The sequence below is a fragment of the Colobus angolensis genome, unplaced genomic scaffold (assembly GCF_000951035.1).
Source record: "Colobus angolensis palliatus isolate OR3802 unplaced genomic scaffold, Cang.pa_1.0 Scaffold233, whole genome shotgun sequence".
Lineage (NCBI taxonomy): Eukaryota > Metazoa > Chordata > Mammalia > Primates > Cercopithecidae > Colobus > Colobus angolensis.
Genome location: NW_012115522.1, coordinates 2,923,215 through 2,944,022, shown reverse-complemented (window position 1 = coordinate 2,944,022; position 20,808 = coordinate 2,923,215). Strand labels below are relative to the sequence as shown.

General features: G+C 42.8%; 1 protein-coding gene across 2 annotated transcripts in view; it reads right to left on the bottom strand.

The window, feature by feature from the left end:
- The window catches only part of FBXO16 (F-box protein 16), a 60,022-nt gene that overhangs the window by 35,921 nt on the left and 3,293 nt on the right, over positions 1-20,808 (bottom strand). Inside the window, exons 2-3 of one of the 2 annotated variants that reach the window (XM_011944559.1) lie at positions 16,697-16,811; positions 7,104-7,139 (exon numbers count right to left, since the gene is read on the bottom strand). In XM_011944559.1, the coding sequence (XP_011799949.1) occupies positions 7,104-7,139; positions 16,697-16,795 (135 nt within the window). In that variant the 5' untranslated portion in view covers positions 16,796-16,811. The remainder of the gene's footprint in view (positions 1-7,103; positions 7,140-16,696; positions 16,812-20,808) is intronic. The other variant, XM_011944560.1, reaches the window with a different exon arrangement.

The following is a 20,808-nucleotide window of genomic DNA, read 5'->3' as shown; positions in this document are numbered from 1 at the left end:
TCCTGGCTAACATGGTGAAACCCCGTCTCTACTTTAAAAAAAAAAATTAGCCAGGCATGGTGGTGGGTGCCTGTAATCCCAGCTACTGCACTCCAGCCTGGGCAACAAAGCAAGACTCCATCTCAAAAAAAAAAAAAAAAAAAGGAGACTTTTTTCCCAGCTCTTTCGGATGGGTTCTCAGGAGAATGAGTAGAGAGAAACCAGGCCAGAATGGCTAAGGCCAGAGGAACTGGCCCCAGAAGCTGAATTGATCTATGAAATAAAGAGCCAAAAAGAAGGTGAGAAGAGAGAGAGGGAGAACAGTTGGAAAATTGGCTTGATGGGAGTCAAAGAGGTGATGGTAGCCTCTACAGTAGCTAGTGTGGGAGAGCTTGGGAGTGAAGGAAGATTGGAGGAGTATAGCTATGATTTGAACTGGATTTCCTGTTTTCTTTGAAAGAGACAAAATGAAGATTGGAATTCATTTTATTTATTTTTTATTTCATTCTGTTTTTTAAGAGACAGGGTCTCACTCTGTCGCCGAGGTTGGAGTACAGTGGTGCAGTCCTAGCTTACTACAGACTCAACCTCCTGGACTCGAGGGATCCTCCCACCTCAGCCTCCTGAGTGGCTGGGATGTGCCACCACATCAGGCCTGGAATTCATTCTAAAATGACATTTGGGCAGTGCTATGTGAGTCTGGCGAGGCTGAGCTACGTTGAGACCCAGGATGATTATGGTCACAAAAAATTTTCATAAGATATTATGGCTGCCACAAAATCAAAGAGAACTCAAAATGCCTAGTAGTAAGGGATCAGCTAAACAAACCACAATATAACAACATGATAGGGGAAAGCAGGGCATCATGGGTTGATGGTGGGCTTCAGAATAAGACAATTTGCTGTCTCACTCCCAATATTCTATTAGTTCTTTTACTCATCAAAAATATGTCAGCCTCGATTTCCTCATTTATACATTAGAGATAATTACATCTACCTTGTAGGGTGGTTGAGAGGATTAAATACAATAATATATGTATAAAATTCCTAATAGAGTACATGACTCATTGTAGACATGGCAGCTACTATTAGAAAATGTCACAGTGATGTTAAAAATAATATGTATGTGGGTTAAGTAACTATAAAAAGAAATGCGCATAAAATTACCATGTTTGTACATTGACAAGGATGGAAAGTGCATTTAGAATAAATGAGGTTAGCTCATCCACTTTCCTGCTGCCCTCAGAAGAGAATGGGCTCACGTTGCAGAATGAGTGATTTAACACAAATACAAAAGAACATTAGGATTATAAAATACTGAAGAAATCTATAAAAGAAAACATTAAAATACTTTCTCTAGCGATGAAAAAGATAATTACTTTGGTTCCTCATTTATTTCCCCGATTACAATGGTCAGAGGTAATTTGTTTGGCTTTGATAGGTGTTCTTTGCCTCAAGGGATTTTCCTTTCTAATTATGTTTGTTTAGGCTAATACAAAACTCATTTACATTCCTTGAACTACCAACTGAAGAAGGTTGGGAGATGACTCAGAAGAATGCTGAACAGTAGGGGAAAATCCCTTTAGGATTTAGAAGGTGCTAGAAATAATCCCAAAAGTACATAATCCATGGAAGGGTTAACTGTACAGGAATTCAGTTATCCCCCACATCTCTTGCGTCACCTCTCAAGCAAAAATACCCCTTACTGAGGTAGCCAGGGACCTCATGCATGAGATTGGGGGACTGTCAGGACCATTATTCTCCTATTCTAGCATCACGTAGGGTACCTTGCTTCACGATTCATTCCTGAAGGATGCCTTTTTTAAGGCTTTCTTGACTCAATATAACTGTGCACATCCTATTTTTAGAGTAGTTGTTACAAGGATTCTTGCTGCCGTTTCAGGAAGTGAGAAGGTTGCTGGAGTGATCAGGTTCCACCCACCTCACACTGAATGGCAAAAACAGGGTGGGAGGGAGATAAAGAGAGGCTTGTGGCAAAAAGAGGGTGGGAGGAGGATAAAGAGAGAGGCTTGTTTTTGTTGGCTTATTCGTTATATTATCTCTTCTGGTTGAGTTTCTGAGTCCTATTATCAAAAATTTAATTTCACAAAGTGTAAATACGTTTTTGTCTTAAAAGTTTCAAACAGGGCTGGGCAAGGTGGCTCACCTCTATAGTCCCAGCTCTTGAGAGGCCAAGGCGGAAGGATTGCTTGAGCCCAGGAGTTCAAGACCAAAACCAGCTGGGCAACACAGCGAGATCGTTTCTTTAAAAAAAAAAAAAAAAAAAGATGTGCTATGTTGGCCTATGCCCGTAGTCCCAGCTACTTGGGAGGCTGAGGTGGGAGGATCACTTGAGCCCAGGAGGTAGAGGCTGCAGTGAGCCGAGATCACGCCACTGCACTCAAGCTTTAGCTACAGAGCAAGACTGGGTCTTGAAAAAAACAAAAGTTTCAAGCAGACACATATAGAATCAATAGAATAAAAAATGAAAAGCTTCTTTAACACTGCTCCCTATCAAATCTCACTTCATCTCCCAGAGATAACCACCGTTCAAAAGTTTGATGTTCATGCATTTCCTTTTTTTCTAACTAAAAAACACAATTTTTAAGGCTGAGCATGGTGGCTCATGCCTGTAATCCCAGCACTTTGGGAGGCTGAGGCGGGCGGATCACCTGAGGTCAGGAATTTGAGACCAGCCTGACCAATACGGAGAAACTCCGTCTCTACTGAAAAAAAATTACAAAATTAGCTGGGCATGGTGGCGCATGCCTGTAATCCCAGCTACTGGGGAGGCTGAGGCAGGAGAACGGCTTGAACCCAGGAGGCGGAGGTTGCGGTGAGCCAAGATGGCGCCATTGCACTCCAGCCTGGGCAACAAGAGCGAAAACCCGTCTCATAAAAAAAGAAAAATTGTTTTCAGAGACAAGGTCTTGCTATGTTGCCCAGGCTGGAGTGCAGTGGCTATTCACAGGCATGATCATTGTGCACTACAGCTTCAAACTCCTGGGCTCAGGTAAATTCTCCTGCTTTAGTCTCTGGATTAGCTGGGACTTGAGGCGCACACCACCATGCCTGGAAGATGGTCATGCATTTCTATACATTCACACACACACACATATCTCCATCAACTTGGAGGCAGTGAAATAAATTAGAGTATACCCATCCCAGAGAATACTATGTAGCAGTTTAAAAAATAAAATGGCCGGGCGTGGTGGCTCACGACTGTAATACCAGCACTTTGAGAGGCCAAGGTGGGTGGATCACAAGGTCAGGAGTTCCACACCAGCCTGACCAACATGGTGAAATGCTGTCTCTACTAAAAATACAAAAATTAGCTGGGCGTGGTGGCACACGCCTGTAATCTCAGCTACTCAGGAGGCTGAGGCAGGAGAATCGCTTGAACCTGGGAGGTGGAGGTTGCAGTGAGCCAATGCACTCCAGCCTGGGTGACAGAGCCAGACTCTGTCTCAAAATAATAATAATCATAATAATAATAATAAATAAATAAACAAAATGTAACCACACATGTCCTGATATGTAATGAACTCCAGGGCATATTGTCTTCTCATTCATAGTAGAATGAATATAGCATTTTCTGTTTACTCAATTTACTACTGATATCATTACTACCGATAACCTTTCCAATAGGAAGAAAGAAAAAGAAGGAGGAGGAGCAATATCTTGGTACATGCTTTTTCATGCCTTTTCATGTTCTGAATCAATATTTCTCTAATATACATAAATATAGAGGCTCAAAGGGTACGTGCATTTAAAATTTTAACAGATCCTGTCAAATGGTCTTTAAAAGGTCTTTACCATTTTACATTCCCTCCAAGTGAGTTTAAAAGTATCTTCCTGCTCTCTAGCGAATCCTTCCTTACAGGGTATATTACATATATAATATATATAATGAAGAGTTATATATATTATCTAATTCTTCAATTTTTGCCATACAGGCAAGGAAGAGAGAATTTTGGCATTTCATTGTTTTCATTTGCATTTCTCTGATTTTGGTAAAATTGAGCATATTTTATATGCTTAGTGTTCATTTATTCTTAAAATATTCCTCATTCTTATATTAGCCCATTATTCTGTAGGGATATTTGTATTTTTCTTATTGACTTGTAGGAACTCTTTATATATCCTGGATATTAATCATTTTTCTGTCATGCAATTTGCAAAATAGTTTTCCTTGTTTCTCTTTTGAATTCTAACTCTGATTATGGTTGTTTCCAGCAAGTTAAAAGTGATGTCATCGACTTTATTAAAATGGGTTATTATATTACTATTATTTCTACTAGCTACAGAGCAGAAGCTGAGAGAAAATCTGAGATTCTTTCCCTTTTCACTTCTCCTGCTGTGTTCTCTCTCAATTTGGGAGGCAACAGCCTTTTCTAACAGGGATTGAAGGGCAGAGATTTGAGAGGAAGGGGATTAAGTAGTAGCATGAAACAGCAAAGTAGAAGAGCTTTTCCGTTTCTCTTGATTATTTTATTTGCTGTTGTACAGAACATTAGACAGAACCATGTGCAAATAAATGAACAAAAATTGCCAAATTCTATGGCCAAATGTGAAAACACTTCCAGACTGTCTATCATTGAATACAATTCATATTACATTTTATCTCTCACTGTCTAGATTCTTTTTAAAAAAATGACTTCACTTCTAATACTAGATTAGACTTTAAAACTAAGACAGTGCTGGATGCCTACAGTGAAAATTCCAAGCAATGCTAAGTAAAAACACTGGTATCTTTATTTCTCCTTCTTCCCTCCCTCCCTTCCTCCCCCCCGCCCTCCTTCCTTTCTCTCTCTTTCTTTCGAAAATGCATGTCTTATGTTACTGTCTTGAAGTCCATGAAACACACAAACAAAGAAAATCTAAATTAAAATGGAGACAGAAATGTAAATAAAAAGTAGAAATATCTCCCTTAAGCACCATTCATTAGGTTTTTGCAGGGGTACATAGGCTACCATATGATTTAGTGATTTTAAGGAATAAGTTTGTTTGGGGAAAGGAGAAAAACAAGAGACTATTATTTATTGATTTAGAAAATATCTGTTAATGCCTGGTAAGCATTGAAGTATGTACATACAACGAAAAACAGGATAGAAGCCAGCCCTGCCTCTGTAGATTATTCTCTTGAAGAAAGAAAATAGAGAATCTCAAAAAAAATGCCCAGAGATGGATATTTTGATCATCATCCAGGGATGGCCATTGAGACTCTGTGTCCCTCCTTTTGAGGAACAGATGAGAAAGTCCTAGTTTTTGATGAAGGTCAGTTGTATCTTGTCAGGTAAAAACATAACATTGTTACAGTTCTTGTATGAAAGTGTCAAGATCTATAGAAGGGTATATATGAATGCTGAGTAGCCAAATGAGTAAACCGTGCTGGTTACTAAGTTATCGTCCCTCAGATCCAAATTCATCTTTCTATTTTGGGGTTTGTTTGTTTTGAGACATGGTCTTGCTCTGTTGCCCAGGCTGGAGTGCACCAGTGCAACAGCTCACTACAGCCTTGAACTCCTGGGCTCAAGCAATCCTCCTGCCTTGTCCATCCCAAGTAGCTGGGACTATAGGAATGCACCACCACGCCTGCCTAATTTTTTAAATTATTATTTTTGTAGATATGGGGTCTTGTTATGTTGCCAGGGCTAGTCTCAAACTCCTGGCTTTAAGCTCTCCTCCTCCCTCAGCCTCCCAAAGTACTGGTATTACAGCTGTGAGCTATTGCACCTGACCCAAATCCACCTTTCTACGCTCTACTTTGTGAGCATAGAAGGCAGGATCTCTTGGGCTGGGCATGTGGTTCACACCTGTAATCCCAGCACTTTGGGAGGTCAAGGGTGATGGGTCACCTGAGGTCAGGAGTTTAAGACCAGCCTGGCCAACATGGTGAAACTCCAGATCTACTAAAAATACAACAAACTAGCCAGGTGTGGTGTTGGGCGCCTGTAATCCCAGCTACTCAGAAGGCTGAGGCAGGAAAATCACTTGAACCTGGGAGGCAGAGGAGGTTGCAGTGATCTGAGATGGTGCCATTACATTCCAGCCTGGGCAACAAGAGCAAACCTCCGTCTCAAAAAAAGAAAAGAAGGCAGGATCTCTATCACCATATTTCTCCTTTGACAGCTGGCTCCCTGATAAATGCTGCCAATGAGGCGGAAGGTGCTAGAGGGAAACTGAGGGAAGAGAAACTTCCTCCTGCTTGGTTGCTGTTCCTATCAGGATCACCTAACTCTTGACCCTGACAGTAGCCATTGATTCCAAGGTCCAGCCTTTTTTCCCCATACACCTAGAACCATCATGTTTTGCCAGGTGTATCAGAACCAGCTGGCTGTGATGTCATCTGCTTTATTCCATAGAAATCTGGCTTCCCTATGGTGCTGAAGGTCTTCCCTCTGAGCTCCCAGTACCAGGAAAACTGGTGGTAGCTAATTCCCACGGTTCTACCTCCCTGGAACCTCAGCATTCCCTTTTTGTTTCTTCTGTTCTCCAATATTTGCTTAACCAATCCTTTTCATTTAATTATGTCTGTTAAAATAAGATACGATTTCTGTTTCCCTGACCAAATCCTAACTGATACTTACAGAAAGCACCTGTCATGCTTCTCAGGCAATGAGGAAGCACTCCCTTAAATCCAAGCTGAATTCTCTGGGCTCTGTGATAATGCTGCAGACTGAATGTTTATGTCACCCCCAAATTCATGTTGAAATCTCAACCCCCCAGTGTGATGGGATTAGGAGGTGGGGCCCTTGTGAAGTGATTAGGTCATGAGGGTGGGCCTCAAGAAGGGGATTATTGTCCTTATAAAGGAGACCACAGATAACTCATTCCCCCTCTTCTGCCATGTGAGGACACAGTGAGGAGGTGACTGTCTATGAAGAGAGGCCTCAGCAGACACTGAATCTGCCAGCACCTTGATCTTGAGCTTCCTAAGCCTCTGGAACCATGAAAAATAAATGTCTGGGTTTTTTTTCTTTCTATCCAAGTTGAGTAAAAAATGCCTGCTATTTATAAGCCACCCAGTCTGATTTTTTAAAAGCAGCCTGAAAGATGAAAACAGATAACATAACATAATGCAAAAACATTAATATAAATACACACTATATTTTAAATGTTTACCCATTTGCCAAGCAGGGCTCTTCTTTCTTCAAATACCTACAATAAGTAAAAAAGAACATGGTAATTTCATATATCATAGTTCAAAATACCCATTACAAGAAAGATATCATTAAGGGATCTGTGAATAAACATTCATTGTATCAACTGAATATAAAAAGACAGATTTTACTCCTGAGGTTATGTATTTTTACCCTGGGCAAGGTTTCTCTCTTTTTTTTATTTCAGTTTCTACGTGTGGAATAATTCATATGAAAGAAGAAGTAATAAGGCTGGGTACAGTGGCTCACACCTGTAATCCCAGCACTTTGGGAGGCCGAGGCAGGCAGATCATTTGAGCTAGGGAGTTTAAGAGCAGCCTGAGCAACATGGTGAGACTCCATCTCTACAAAAAATACAAAAAATTAGCCAGGTGTGGTGGTGTGTCCCTGTAGTCCCAGCTGAGGCTGAAGTGGGAGGATCACTTGAGCTCGGGGAGTTGAGGCTGCAGTGAGCTATGATCATGTCATTGTACTTCTTACCTGGGTGACAGCGCCAGACTCTGTCAAAAAAAAAAAAAAGAAGAAGAAGAAAAAGAAAGAAGTAATAGTTGTTTAAAGGGAAAGAAATTTAAAAAATGGAATTATAAAGGGAAATCAGTTTTAGAATTTGAAAGGAGATGAAAAAACTAACAAAAAAACAGGAACATGAAACTCCCCCATCTGAAATGTTTCAGTATTAATAGTATGAGAATTTATGAAACAGGTGAATGACCAGTTCCGTTTTTCTATTTCAGTGTATACACATATCAGTGGGCGTACAAGTACGTACACATCTGTAGGATTAGAAATGTGTGTGTGTGCACCTCTGGGCTTCCACTTGAATATTTGTTGGTACAGGTTTATTACAATATACTATTTTGGACAGAAACTAAGTCTTATTCATCTTGACATCTCCAGCAGAGTGCTTACAGAGCATGTAACAGGTATCTATGTTTATTGAATTGAATGAATGTGATTGTGAGAATGAATATCCGTATGGATGTATCAGTACAATGTGAGTATCTTTATATATTGGTGTTGAGGTGCTTTTCTGAGCATCAGTGCATATGTACATTTCAGTGACTGAGGAAAGGAAGACTAACATGGGTACATGTGGCAGAGAAGGGGGTTATTAAGAGAGGAAGAGAGAGTAATGAACATATTTGAATGTCTCACTTGCTTTATCCCATACACCCTCTGTCAGCTTTCAAAATTGGGATTGATGTTTTTCCCTCCTCTTGGCACTCACTACATTCTCTAGTGCTGTAAGAATGTTCCCTCTTGGAGAGGTGGCTCAGACCTATTTCTTCTCTTTTTATGGAAGAGGTTGAGGAGCTGGTTTTATGCTTCCCACAGATCATGCTTTCCTTCCTTTTTTAACTCTCAAGCTCTGGTTGCCAAGGACATACAAAATAGGAATTGAAATAACTGGTTCAGCCACCACCTCGGGACCAGCGAAATGTCAGTTTTGCTCTTGGCCAGGGAATCTCTTCTGTTACAGACAGATGCTTTTTGCACATAAAAGAAGAAGAAAAAGACCCTCCCCCGCGGCTAACTGCCACCTAGGCTACCAGGACCCTCAAATAATGGCAACAGATAAACTCAGAATCTCTAGATGAAAAGAAGTAGAAGAGAATCTGTAGAACACAGAAGATTCAAAATATCTGGATTCAAATATTGTCTGAATTCTTCTCTATCAATCATGCATTGCCCAACCCGTGCAACCAGTGTTGTCACTTTTCTGAAGCCCAGGGATTTCTCTCCTCCCAACTCCTACTCCATTTATAGTTCATGCTTCACTTAGACTTTATAGTGTTTGTTTTGCTCTCTAGTGGTGTCTGTTAATTTTATCTTCCCAAGTAGATTACAACCACTTTCTCTTACATGCTCCATAGAACCCTCAAGTACAGAGTCCATGGAAGGCCCTCAATAAACCATTTTGCTGATTGACTAACAACAAGAAGAAAGTTTCAGAAGTCATCGAATTTTAGAGCTAAAAGGAATCCTAAAGATCTTTTTATTCGATTCCTATATTTTAGAAAGGATAAGCAGAGGACCAAAGAGGTTATATTTACAGATATTTAAAAAATCTCTGGGTCCAAACTATGTGTTCAGCTCAACACTGCACTTGATTCCTCACCAGATCCTTGGTCTGACTTCCAGCCTTACATTCTTGATGAACTTCTGCCCATGCTTTGGTCTGACTATAAGAAGAAACAGAGGTTAGGTCCTGAGACCACAACAGAGCTTCAAGAGGAAGTTGAAGCATGGTGTCCAATGATGGTGTGACCCATTGGAAACAAAAGGAAACTGGCTTAAAGGGGAAAAGACAGTCAACAAGAGGGTAGTAGAAAAGGAATGGGGTGGATATTGGGAAGTGCTACACAGGCTAAAACATGAGACAAAGTCTAAGCAGAGTCCATGCAAGTCCAGCTCTTTACCAGAAGGTAAACTCAAGCAGAAACTGATGGGACACAAGGGGTAGAGGAAAGACACTAGACTGAAAGTCAGGAGACCCCAGATCTGGTTCTGACTCTACCTTTGACAAGACGTATCATTTTGGGCAGATAATTTTGTTGTCAGGTTCTCAGTTGGACTTATAGTCTTACACACCTTGGTTTGGAGCAAGTCTTTATTTCAAAGATTTGCAATCAGGTTCTTCATTTTAAAGAGATGGAAAACAAAGTATTTCTTCCAAATGGAAATATTAAAATGGATCTTCTTTTCTTGCAAGATGCCGCAGTCTGTTTATATCACAGTTTACTCAGAGCCTGCTGTTAAGTCAAAATCCCACGGTTGTTATTTCCGTCTGTTGACACTGTAGTTACATATTTCACCGTGTGACATCATTACAATGTAGGAGTGAGATATTTAGGGGCCCCTAAATAATGATCGATTGATGGAAACTGGGTGCTTTTTCTCAGAACATCTTTTTTTAACATGTACTGTACAACATGTGTGAACCATACTCTAAAAGAAATGTGGATCACTTTCGTTTCTTTTTAAAAACTGTGTATATTTAAGGTATACAACTTGATGCTTTGATATATACATACATAATGAAATGTCAAGGAAATTGTCCTATCCATCACCTTCCATAGTTACCTTTCTATGTGTGTGTGTGATAAAGATCACTTTCAATTAAAACACTAGTTGGCAAAGAAATACACATTTTAAAAACATTCCTTCACTCAAAATTTACAATGCTTGAATAACTTACTAATCCGTTAAATATGCCTATCCTGGTGATGCTGGGTTTGTTTTAGGCATCTAAATTTGAATTTAGAGAATTCAATCTCTCTGCTTAAAGCCTGCTGTGAAGTTAAAATCCTGTGACTCTTATTTTGGTCTAAGATAGTTCCATATTTCACATTTTACTACAGAATAGAAGAAAGACAAAATTAAAACAAAACCAAAAACCAGGACCTTAAAATTTCACTGATCATTGGTGACAAACACCCTCATTTAGAAGTGTGGAAGCCCCTTGAAATGATTGCCTGCATGCCTTTTGGCCAGCTGTCTCCTTGGGCATCTATTTTTAATTCCTTTCACACAGTTAGAATGTTAGATCCAGAAGAGACCTTCAAGGTCATCTGATCCAATCCACTCATTTTACAAAGGAGGATAAAGCCCAGAGAAGGTAAAATTGGTACAGCCGATTTGAAACCAGAGTTTTCAATTCCCAGAAGTTATCGTCCTTTGTTTGCTTATATGTACGGATATGTGTGTGTATAATATATGATACATATTTATATTCTAATTTGTTTTAAAATTGGAAACTGCTGCATTGTATGAAGTAATAAAATGAAAGCTCTTTCTTCTAACAGACCCTCCTCTGTCCACCAACACCCATATAACTCTTCAGGAAAAACCAGTATTAACAGTTTGATATGGCTGGGCATGGTGGTTGATGCCTGTAATCCCGGAGCTTTGGGAGGCTGAAACAGAGGCTCACTTGAGCTCAGGAGTTTGAGACCAGCATGAGCAACACAGCGAGACCTTGTCTCTACCAAAAATAAAAAAAAAGAAAATTAGCCGGGCATGGTGGTGTGAGCCTGGTGGTCCTAGCTACTTGGGAGGATGAGACAGGAAAATCACTTGAGCCCAGGAGGTGGAGGCTGCAGTGAGCTGTGATTGTGCCACTGTACTCCAGCCTGGGTGACAGAGTGAGATCCTCAAAAACAAACAAACAAACAAACAAACATCAGCTTGGCATAATCACATACAAATTCTATATGTGTGACTCTGTGCATTCGTACACATACTTATGTGTATATATACACACAAAGATTTTTTAAAATAGTTTTACGCCACACAATAACCTAACTAAACAAAAAAATGATTTTTTTTTGGAATAAAATGGGAGTTCAGGACAATAAAATACATATTATCTTGAGAAGTGATCGTTAAATTGGATACAAATCTATTAAAGAACCAATGAGTGCTGTGATGCACTCGTTCCCCTCCAGAACTGAAGGATTTATTTCCCCACCTGTTGGAAGGCTGCTGAGTGACAGTCACAAGCTTTAGAGAGCTGCCTTGCCCAAGGTCAGACCTGGTGGGGGTGGGTAGGCAGCTGGCGCCCACTGAATGGTGGGTCAGTGTGGAAGTATAAAGACCAGACCCTCTTTCCCACTTCCCCCTTGCCACAATGTAAGACAAATGATGTGGTTTGGATCTCTGTCCCCACCAAATCTCCTATCAAATTGTAATCTCCGGCTGGGCGCCTTGACTCACGCCTGTAATCCTAGCACTTTGGGAGGCCAAGGCCAGTGGATCACTGAGGTCAGGAGTTTGAGATCAGCCTGGCCACCATGGTGAAACTCCATTTCTACTAAAAATATGAAAATTAGCCAGGTGTGGTGGTGGGCGCCTGCAATCCCTGCTACTCAGGAGGCTGAGGCAGGAGAATCGCTTGAACTGGGAGGCAGAGGTTGCAGTGAGCCTAGATCGCGCCATTGCACTCCAGCCTGGGTAACAGAGTGAATTCTGTCTCAAAAAAAAAAAAAAAAAAATTGTAATTCCCTATGTTGGAAGCGGGGCCTGGTGGGAGGTGATTGGATTATGGGGGCGGTTTCTCATGGTTTAACACCATCTCCCTAGCACTGTCATCAGCGGGAGTAAGTTCTCATGAGATCTGGTTGTTTAAAACTGTGTGGGACCTCCCCTGTCTCACTCTTCCTCTGGCTCCTGCCACGTAAGATGCCTCCTCCCGCTTTGCCCTCTGCCACGATGGAAAGTTCCTTGAGACCGTCCCAGAAGCAGATGCCATTGTGCTTCCTGTACAGCCTGCAGAACTGTGAGCCAGTTAAACCACTTTTCTTTATAAATTACCCAGCCTCAGGTATTTCTTTACAACCAATCTGAAGCACCATGGCAGCCTCAGGGAGTCCTATGGGGTCAGTGGGGACCTCACTGAGACTGCATTCCAGCCCAACTTCTTCCTTTATCCCACATCTGCCCCTTTTCTCTTCTTTTCCTTTTATTTCCTTCCTTTCCCAGGTGCTAATCCAGAAAGTCCTCTCCAGTCAACACTCTACATGCTAATCTCAGAATCAGCTTCTCTAAAAATCGAACTGCAAGAGGCATTCAGGAAATTTTTTGCCTCCTAAGACACTTTTCTTCTCCACAGCTGCTACATTGATCAAGATTCGTAATTTTTCGAAGAAAATTTCTGAAAATCAAGGAATCCAATGAACGCCTATTTGAATTCAAGTCACTTTTTCACATGTGTGTAAAACCTTCACAATTCTGTGGGAAGACAGATTTCAAAATGAGACCCTGAAGTTTTGGTAGGGGAACCAGATAAGCTATTATACAAACTGTGGGAGAGTTTCAACCATTGCAAACAGGTGCTGAGTAAATTACTGTTGAGCTGGATAAAAACGATTTTCTTTCTTTCTTTTTTCAGAGACAGAGTCTCTCTCTGTCACTCAGGCTGGAGTGCAGTGGTGCAATCGTGGCTCACCCCAACCTCCAACTCCTGGGTTCAAGCAATCCTCCTGCCTCAGCCTCCCAAGTAGCTGGGACCATAGGCATGCACCACCATGCCAGGCTAATATTTTATTTTACTTTTTTTTTTTATATAAAGATGAGGTCTCACTATGTTGCACAGGCTGGTCTTAAACTCTTGGCCTCAAGCGATCCACTGGCTTCACCCTCCCAAAGTGCTGGGATTACAGCTGCGAGCCACTGTGCCTGCCTCTCAAAATTTTTTTAATAGATTTGTTTGTTGTTCATGGCTAGATGAAGGCTGAATCTTTCTCTCCCTCTTTCTCTGCCTTTCCTTTTGTTTCTACAGGTCCCTCTATTTTTCTTTTTTAATTCTCTTTCCTCATTTCCTTTATCATTTTCCTTTTTCAGTCTCTCTCCATTTTATTTCTCACTATTCCAATCTCTACCTTGGCCCTTCTGTTCCTTTCCTAAAATTGCTCATCAGTAGAAACTGATTTGACTAGAAATACAAAGTACTGAGCAGGAGGGTTCAGGTTGGATGACAGCTTTGCCAAGGGATGAGCCCATCTGTTGAGTTTAGAGGGGCAGAGGGGCAAATCCAGGCTAAGGACACAAAGATGAAGAGGCAGGAAGACAAGAGTTAATGAAAGAGGTACCAGGGAGTAGACCTGAACTCTGATTCAATTTCCTTTCCTTTCCATCCTTTCCTTCCTTCCCTCCCTCCCTCCCTCCCTCCCTTCCTTCCTTCCCTTCCTCCCTCCCTCCCTTCTTTCTTTCTTTCTCTCTTTCTCTCTTTCTTTCTTTCTTTTTTTTCTGAGACAGAGTCTCACTCTGTTGCCCAGGCACTGGAGTGTAGTGGCACAATCTTGACTCACTGCAACCTCCACCTCCTTGGTTCAAGTGATTCTTCTGCCTCGGCCTCCTGAGAAGCTGGGACTACAAGGGTGCATCACCACGCCCGACTAATTTTTATATTTTTTAGTAGAGATGGGGTTTCACCATGTTGGCCAGGCTGGTCTTGAACTCCTGACCTCAGGTGATCCACTCGCCTTGGCCTCCCAAAGTGCTGGGATTACAAGCGTGAGCCACCAGGCCCAGCCCTGGCTCTATTTCTTATGCTTCAGGAACCAAACCAGGTTCCTAGGGGTACACAGAGAAAAGACAGAATCTCAACTCTTCATGCCTGGGAGTTGACTGGGAAAGCCAGTAAATAATGATGAGAGCAAAGAAAAGGAAGCAGGACGCAGGGGGAGGCTTCACAGAGGAAAGGACATTTGAATTGACTCAGATAGGAGGCAACGGCGAGGGCATATGCAAAGGCATGGAGGTGTGGGACAGCAGGGTTCACCTGGGGGCCCTGAACTGGGCCTGGGCATCGGATGTGAAGGAGCAGTGGCAGGGATGGAGCCGGGAAGTTGGCTGAGGTCAGACCATGAAAGATCCTCAATGCTATGCCTGGGGGTGTTGGAATTTACTCTTGGGAGTGGAGCCTATTACTGGTTTCACATAATAGAATCGGAATCTTAGAAAGATCTCTCTGGGACCAGAATAGAGGATGGATTGGCAGGGACAGAGGCAGTGAAACCAGTTAGTGGGTGACTGCAGTATACTAGGCAAAGGGTGCAGACTGTGAGCTGAGAGTGGAGCTGGAAGTAGATAGGCGGGTGGAGAAGAGAGGCCTGAATGAGAGATCAGGAGGAGGACTCAGAGTTCTGGAAAGCAAATTACATATGGTAGCAAGGGAGCGTTGGTAGACACTTCTCTGTGTGCCTCTCACACTGAAACATCGTGGCATGCCAAGGATGTATGGGCCTGAGTATTCGTGGCCGAGCACGGTGGCTCACCCTGTAATCCCAGCACTTTCGGAGGCCGAGGCAGGAAGATCAGGGGTCAAAACGTCGAGACCATCCTGGCCAACATGGTGAAACCCTGTCTCTACTAAAAATACAAAAATTAGCTGGGTGTGGTGGCGTGTGCCTGTAGTCCCAGCTACTAGGGAGGCTGAGGCAGGAGAATCATTTGAATCCGGGAGGTGGAGGTTGTAGTGACTTGAGATCGCACCACTGCACTCCAGTCTGGTGACACAGTGAGACTCTGTCTCAAAAAAAAAGGCAAGGCCCTGAGCATTCGTGACTTGGGCCATTCTTACAGGTTGTGTCTGCAGTAGGGCAACCTTGAGGGATGAGGTAATGTCTCCCTTTGGGAGCAAGAGCAGGCTTAGTTACTGCTTACTATGAAAAGCAGTGGGTGCCCTGGGCTCATTGTTCCTCAGCTGTGGTTCAAACCACTGTATGTGTAGCATTCATCTGGGCCCTATGCGTCACACCTGTGGGATGGGGAGGACCAGCAGAACCCATGCAAACATAATGTTCATGCCACTTGCTGCTTGTAAGTAAAGTTGTTTTTGACCCAAGAATCTCATCTTTTATTGTGAAACAGCAGAGTCTTCTATTCCATAAGTCACAGGCTAACTTTTTAGCTTGTAATCTGGGGGAAAATCAAATCCCAGACTGGACAGGGAGAAGCAGAATTTCTGGCTTGAGTGACTTGGTATAAAGTAGTGCCTCTCACCGGGGGAGTAACTGGTATGTAGGAGCGAGAGGATGAGGTCAGTTTTATACATGGTGATTGTGTTTTCCTGCCAAATAGGTGTGGTCCTTGTATACAGCGATTGGTCACTGGAGCTTACAGACCTGTTGGTAAATTTTGTCCCTAACTGAAGCAGGAATAGAAACCCCTAGAGGATGGTCACTCTCACACCACAGCCGTCCACCGTGATCCTTTAGTGTGTTCCGCTGGCACCTTCCCAGAGTGCAGGTGGAAAATAAATTCTTTGTTGTTGTCTTTGTTGTTGTTGCTGTTGTTGTTGAGATGGAGTTTCCTCTTGTTGCCCAAGCGGGAGTGCAATGGTGTGATCTCGGCTCACTGCAACCTCCACCTCCCAGGTTCAAGTGATTCTCCTGCCTCAGCCTCCCAAGTAGCTGGGATTATAGGTGCCTACCACCACGCCCAGCTAATTTTTTTTTGTATTTTTAATAGAAACGGGGTTTCACCACGTTAGCCAGGCTGGTCTCGAACCCCTGACCTCAGATGATCTGCCCGCCTCGGCCTCCCAAAGTGCTGGGATTATAAGCATCAGCCACTGCACCCGGCCATGAAAATAAACATCTTAAGAGAACCTGAGTAATGTGAATAATCAGCTGAAATGTATTCTTTTATATATCTTATTAAATGTGCAGCATTACCCAGCAACCTCAACTATACCAAGAAAACCGGGTTTTGGGGAATGCCATGGACCACTCTCTCCTTTCTTAGTTCTGGTGATTCTAGGGAGAACAAGCGATGGAAGAAAAAAGGCAAGTGGGGTGGGAGAGGAAGGTGACAGTGGGCAAAAGAACAAATCCAAGACATTTTCTTCTTGGGCAAGGACTCTGTGTCTATTGCCAGCTTTGCCCATATAGCAAGGGTTCAGTAAAAGTTTTTGAATATCTTCATTTTGGTTTTTGTTCATCCATTACACAATCCTAAATAATTCCTGTTCGTATTTCGGTAAGTAAAATTTTAATATCTTTTTTCCTTTAAGTCATGGATTCAATTGATAAAACAGTTCTAGTCACTTACCCGGTCATTCAATAGCTGATGGTTTAGGGGTGTCCAGGTGCTCATCTTTGTCTGCATTTTGGGACCATCTATGTTTTTTGGAGGTGCAAATGCCATCATGAAACAACTGGATATCCTTCCATAAGAAAAACAGCACCTATCAGAAGAAGTGAATCATATAACCCTCAGAAAACAAAAATTACTAATACCGGCTGGGCACGATGGCTCACGCCTGTAATCCCAGCACTTTGGAAGGCCGAGGTGGGCTGATCACTTGGGGTCAGGGATTTGAGACCAGCCTGGCCAACATGGTGAAACCCTGTCTCTACTAAAAATAAATGTAAAAAACAAACAAACAAACAAAAGCTGGGCATGATGGTACATGCCTGTAATCACAGCTACTAGGGAGGCTGAGGCAGGAAAGTCACTTGAACTCGGGAGGTGGAGGTTGCAGTGAGCCAAGATGGCACCACTGTACTCCAGCCTGGGCAGCAGAGCGAGACTCCACCTCAAAATAAATAAATAAATAAATAAGTAAACCAATACTAATACCATATAATTTTGTAGTATGTTGGCAGAGGGAATGGGGTGGGAAGAGCATTTATTGGGGGCATCTTATACGTCAAGCACTTCATATGTCTCCTCAATGGAAGCGCACAATTATCTGGTAAGGTGGTGGGTTTTAACTCATTTTACACATGAGGAAAATTTGGCTTATTGATGTCACCCTGTCCAAGGTCATACAGATAGCAAGTGGTGGAACTGGTAGTCGGACCCAGGTCAGTTTAATGCCACTTTATTTTCACTGGACTCTGGGGGGAAATCCAGAATCACCGCTAGCTAAGGACATACTATATTGGCCAGGAAGAGAAGTATTTTAAATTTAAAATCATCATGTAATATGAAACACTTCATTCTTGTCCCTTGTGATATTAACTCTCCTCCTCCCCTCTTAACTTCCAGATATCCAAGTAACAAGAACTCCTGCCTAGAGCGTATTAAAGAGGTAGCATGGCGGGAGAGATAAAGCCAAGGTTTTGGAAATGAACAGATTTGAGTTTATTGGGGGAAATTTGCTATTTTAAGTTATCCAGCGTATGTCTGCCTCCTTTTGATTAAAGCGCTTTAATTTTCAGGAGGAATTACTTTTCCCTCATTGTTTAGAGTCTGATGGTTTAATTAATTAAGGTAGCCTGTCCTTCCCTAGCCAAGAGATGGTCATGAGACCAAACTAGGCCAACTGGGCTGACAATGGCTTATTCTTATTCTTATTTTATTAACTGATTTATTTATTTTGAGATGGAGTCTTGCTCTGTCACCCAGGCTTGAGTGCAGTGACACGATCTCGGCTCACCACAACCTCTGCTTCCCAGGTTCAAGCGATTCTCCTGCCTCAGCTCCCCTAGTAGCTGATTGAGAGTCGTTCTGATATACACACTGAGGGTTGCAGGCTTCTGCATTTTCCACTCTCTGATGGTGGGTTTCACAAGGACAGGTAGCAGAGATGGTTAATGGGACCAGGGCCTGCTTGCCTGATCAATAGGCTCCACAAATGACCCCACAGCAACAGATACTGGATATTTTTTATTTTTTGAGAAAGAGTCTTGCCCTGTTTCCCAGGCTGCAGTAGAGTGGTGCAGACATGGCTCACCGCAACCTCCACCTCCTAGGTTCAAGCGCTTCTCCTGCCTCAGACTCTCGAGTAGCTAGGACTACAGGCGCCTGCCACCATGCCTGGCTAAGTTTTGTATTTTTAGTACAGAATGGGGTTTCACCATGTTGGCCAGGCTGGTCTCGAATTGTTGACCTCAGGTGATCTGCCCACCTCAGCCTTCCAAAGTGCTGGGATTACAGGCACAAGCCACTGTGCCCAGACTTGGATAATTTTTTAAAATCATTATTTTTTGGCTGGTATGGGATTTTCCCAAACACTATCTGAGATCTTTGAGGTTCTTATTTGACATGTAATACTCTTTCTCAGGAAGATAAAGCCCACGTTTTAAACCCCCTTGGGTGTCAAGACAATGCCTTCCTGCAGTTGTCTGCTGCCAATATGCCACTGGAATGAGGGGCGCTCAGATCAGCACTCAGGTTCTTCTCAGCCTCAACAGCTAACTATCTGAGACACATTTAGGTGAGTTACTAAGCCAAAAGAAATGATTTCATTACAGTAATATTAACTGGCAGCTAATGATAAAAGTACATGTGAGCAAGCCGGCATGGTGGCTCACACCTGTAATCGCAGCACTTTGGGAGGCTGAGGCAGGTGGATCACCTGAAGTCAGGAGTTCAAGGCCAGCCTGACCAACATGGTAAAACTCCGTCTCTACTAAAAATACAAAAATTATCTGGGCATGGTGGCACACCTGTAATACCAGCTACTCAGGAGGCTGAGGCAGGAGAATCGCTTAAACCTAGGAGGTGGAGGTTGCAGTGAGCTGAGGTCGCACCACTGCACTCTAGCCTGGGTGACAGAACAAGACTCTGTCCCCCCACCAAAAAAAAAAAAAAGTTATAGATACAAAATGTAGCCTCTGAGCCTAGCTCTCCCCAGCTAAAAAGTGATATATTTGTTTTTGTTGTTGTTATTTATTTTCTACGTTTCTTATTCTTCTTCTTCTTCTTTTTTTTTTAGGCTGGAGTGCAACGGTGCTATCTTGGCTCACTGCAATCTCCGCCTCCTGGGTTCAAGTGATTCTCCTGCTTTAGCCTCCCTAGTAGCTGAGATTACAGGCATGAGCCACCAGGCCCAGCTAATTTTATAGTTTTTTTTTTTTTTTTTTTTTGAGGCGGAGTCTCGCTCGGTCCCCCAGACCGGAGTGCAGTGGCCGGATCTCAGCTCACTGCAAGCTCCGCCTCCCTGGTTTGCGCCATTCTCCTGCCTCAGCCTCCCGAGTAGCTGGGACTACAGGCGCCCGCTACCGCGCCCGGCTAGTTTTTTGTATTTTTTAGTAAAGACGGGGTTTCACCATGTTAGCCAGGATGGTCTCGATCTCCTGACCTCGTGATCCGCCCGTCTCGGCCTCCCAAAGTGCTGGGATTACAGGCTTGAGCCACCGCGCCCGGCCTAATTTTATAGTTTTAATAGAGACAGGGTTTCACCATGTTGGTCAGGCTGGTATCAAACTCCTGATCTCAGGTGATCCACCCGCCTCAGCCTCCCAAAGTGCTGGGATTACAGGCGTGAGCCACTGCCGTGTCTGGGCTACATTTCTTCTTTTTAAACTAGTTTTTTTTGTTGCCTGTAATCCCAGCACTTGGGAGGCTGAGGCAGAAAGACTGCTTGAGCCCAGGAATTTGAGACGCGACTGGGCAACATGGTGAAATCTTGTCTCTACACAAAGTAAAAAAACCAGAAAATTAGCTGGGCACAGTGGTGCACGCCTGTGGTCCCAGCTACTTGGGGTAGGGGCAGAGGGCTGAGGTGGGAGAATCGCTTGGGCCCAGGAGGTTCAGGCTGCTTGTAAGCTGTGATTGCGCCACTGTACTCCAGCCTGGGCAACAGAGCAAGACCAATTTTTATTATTTTAAAAAGAGCAATTTTATTATTTTAAAAAGAGCAATGTTTTATTATTTTAAAAAATAGTAAAAACATAAAAATTAAATGAGTTGTTTTGAATCCTTTCTTAAGAGCTATACGGCTCTTAGAGAATATGATGAAAGCTATGAATTCTCCCCCTAGAAAAATGCACATACGCACAAAATTTTGCTTACTCCTGCTCTATGCTGATCAACTCTCTCCTTTCCAGTTTGTGTAGGAAACCATGTGACTGATCCTAGGCACGTTCTTCTGAATGAAGACAAGTAGCTTTCCTTGGTAACTCCCCCAAGGGCCTGCACTGGTTGTTTTCTTTTTCCTGGTACCTCAGAGCTACATGTCACTTAGATTAGACTTTCTTTCAACCAGCTTAAAGATAGATGGGTTTTCAGCAGATGGGCCTGGCCCCAGGAAGTAGCCCTCTTGGCCATATAGGCCAATGTGGATGTCCTGCTTCGTCTCTTGCTATTATCCTTTTACAGTATTTTCCTCCTTCCATTCCAGAAGACAGGCAGTATGTGTATTTGCATGCACATACGTGTTCACAGAACAGACCACTTGCTATTATTATGACAGATTTTTTTTTTTTTTTTTT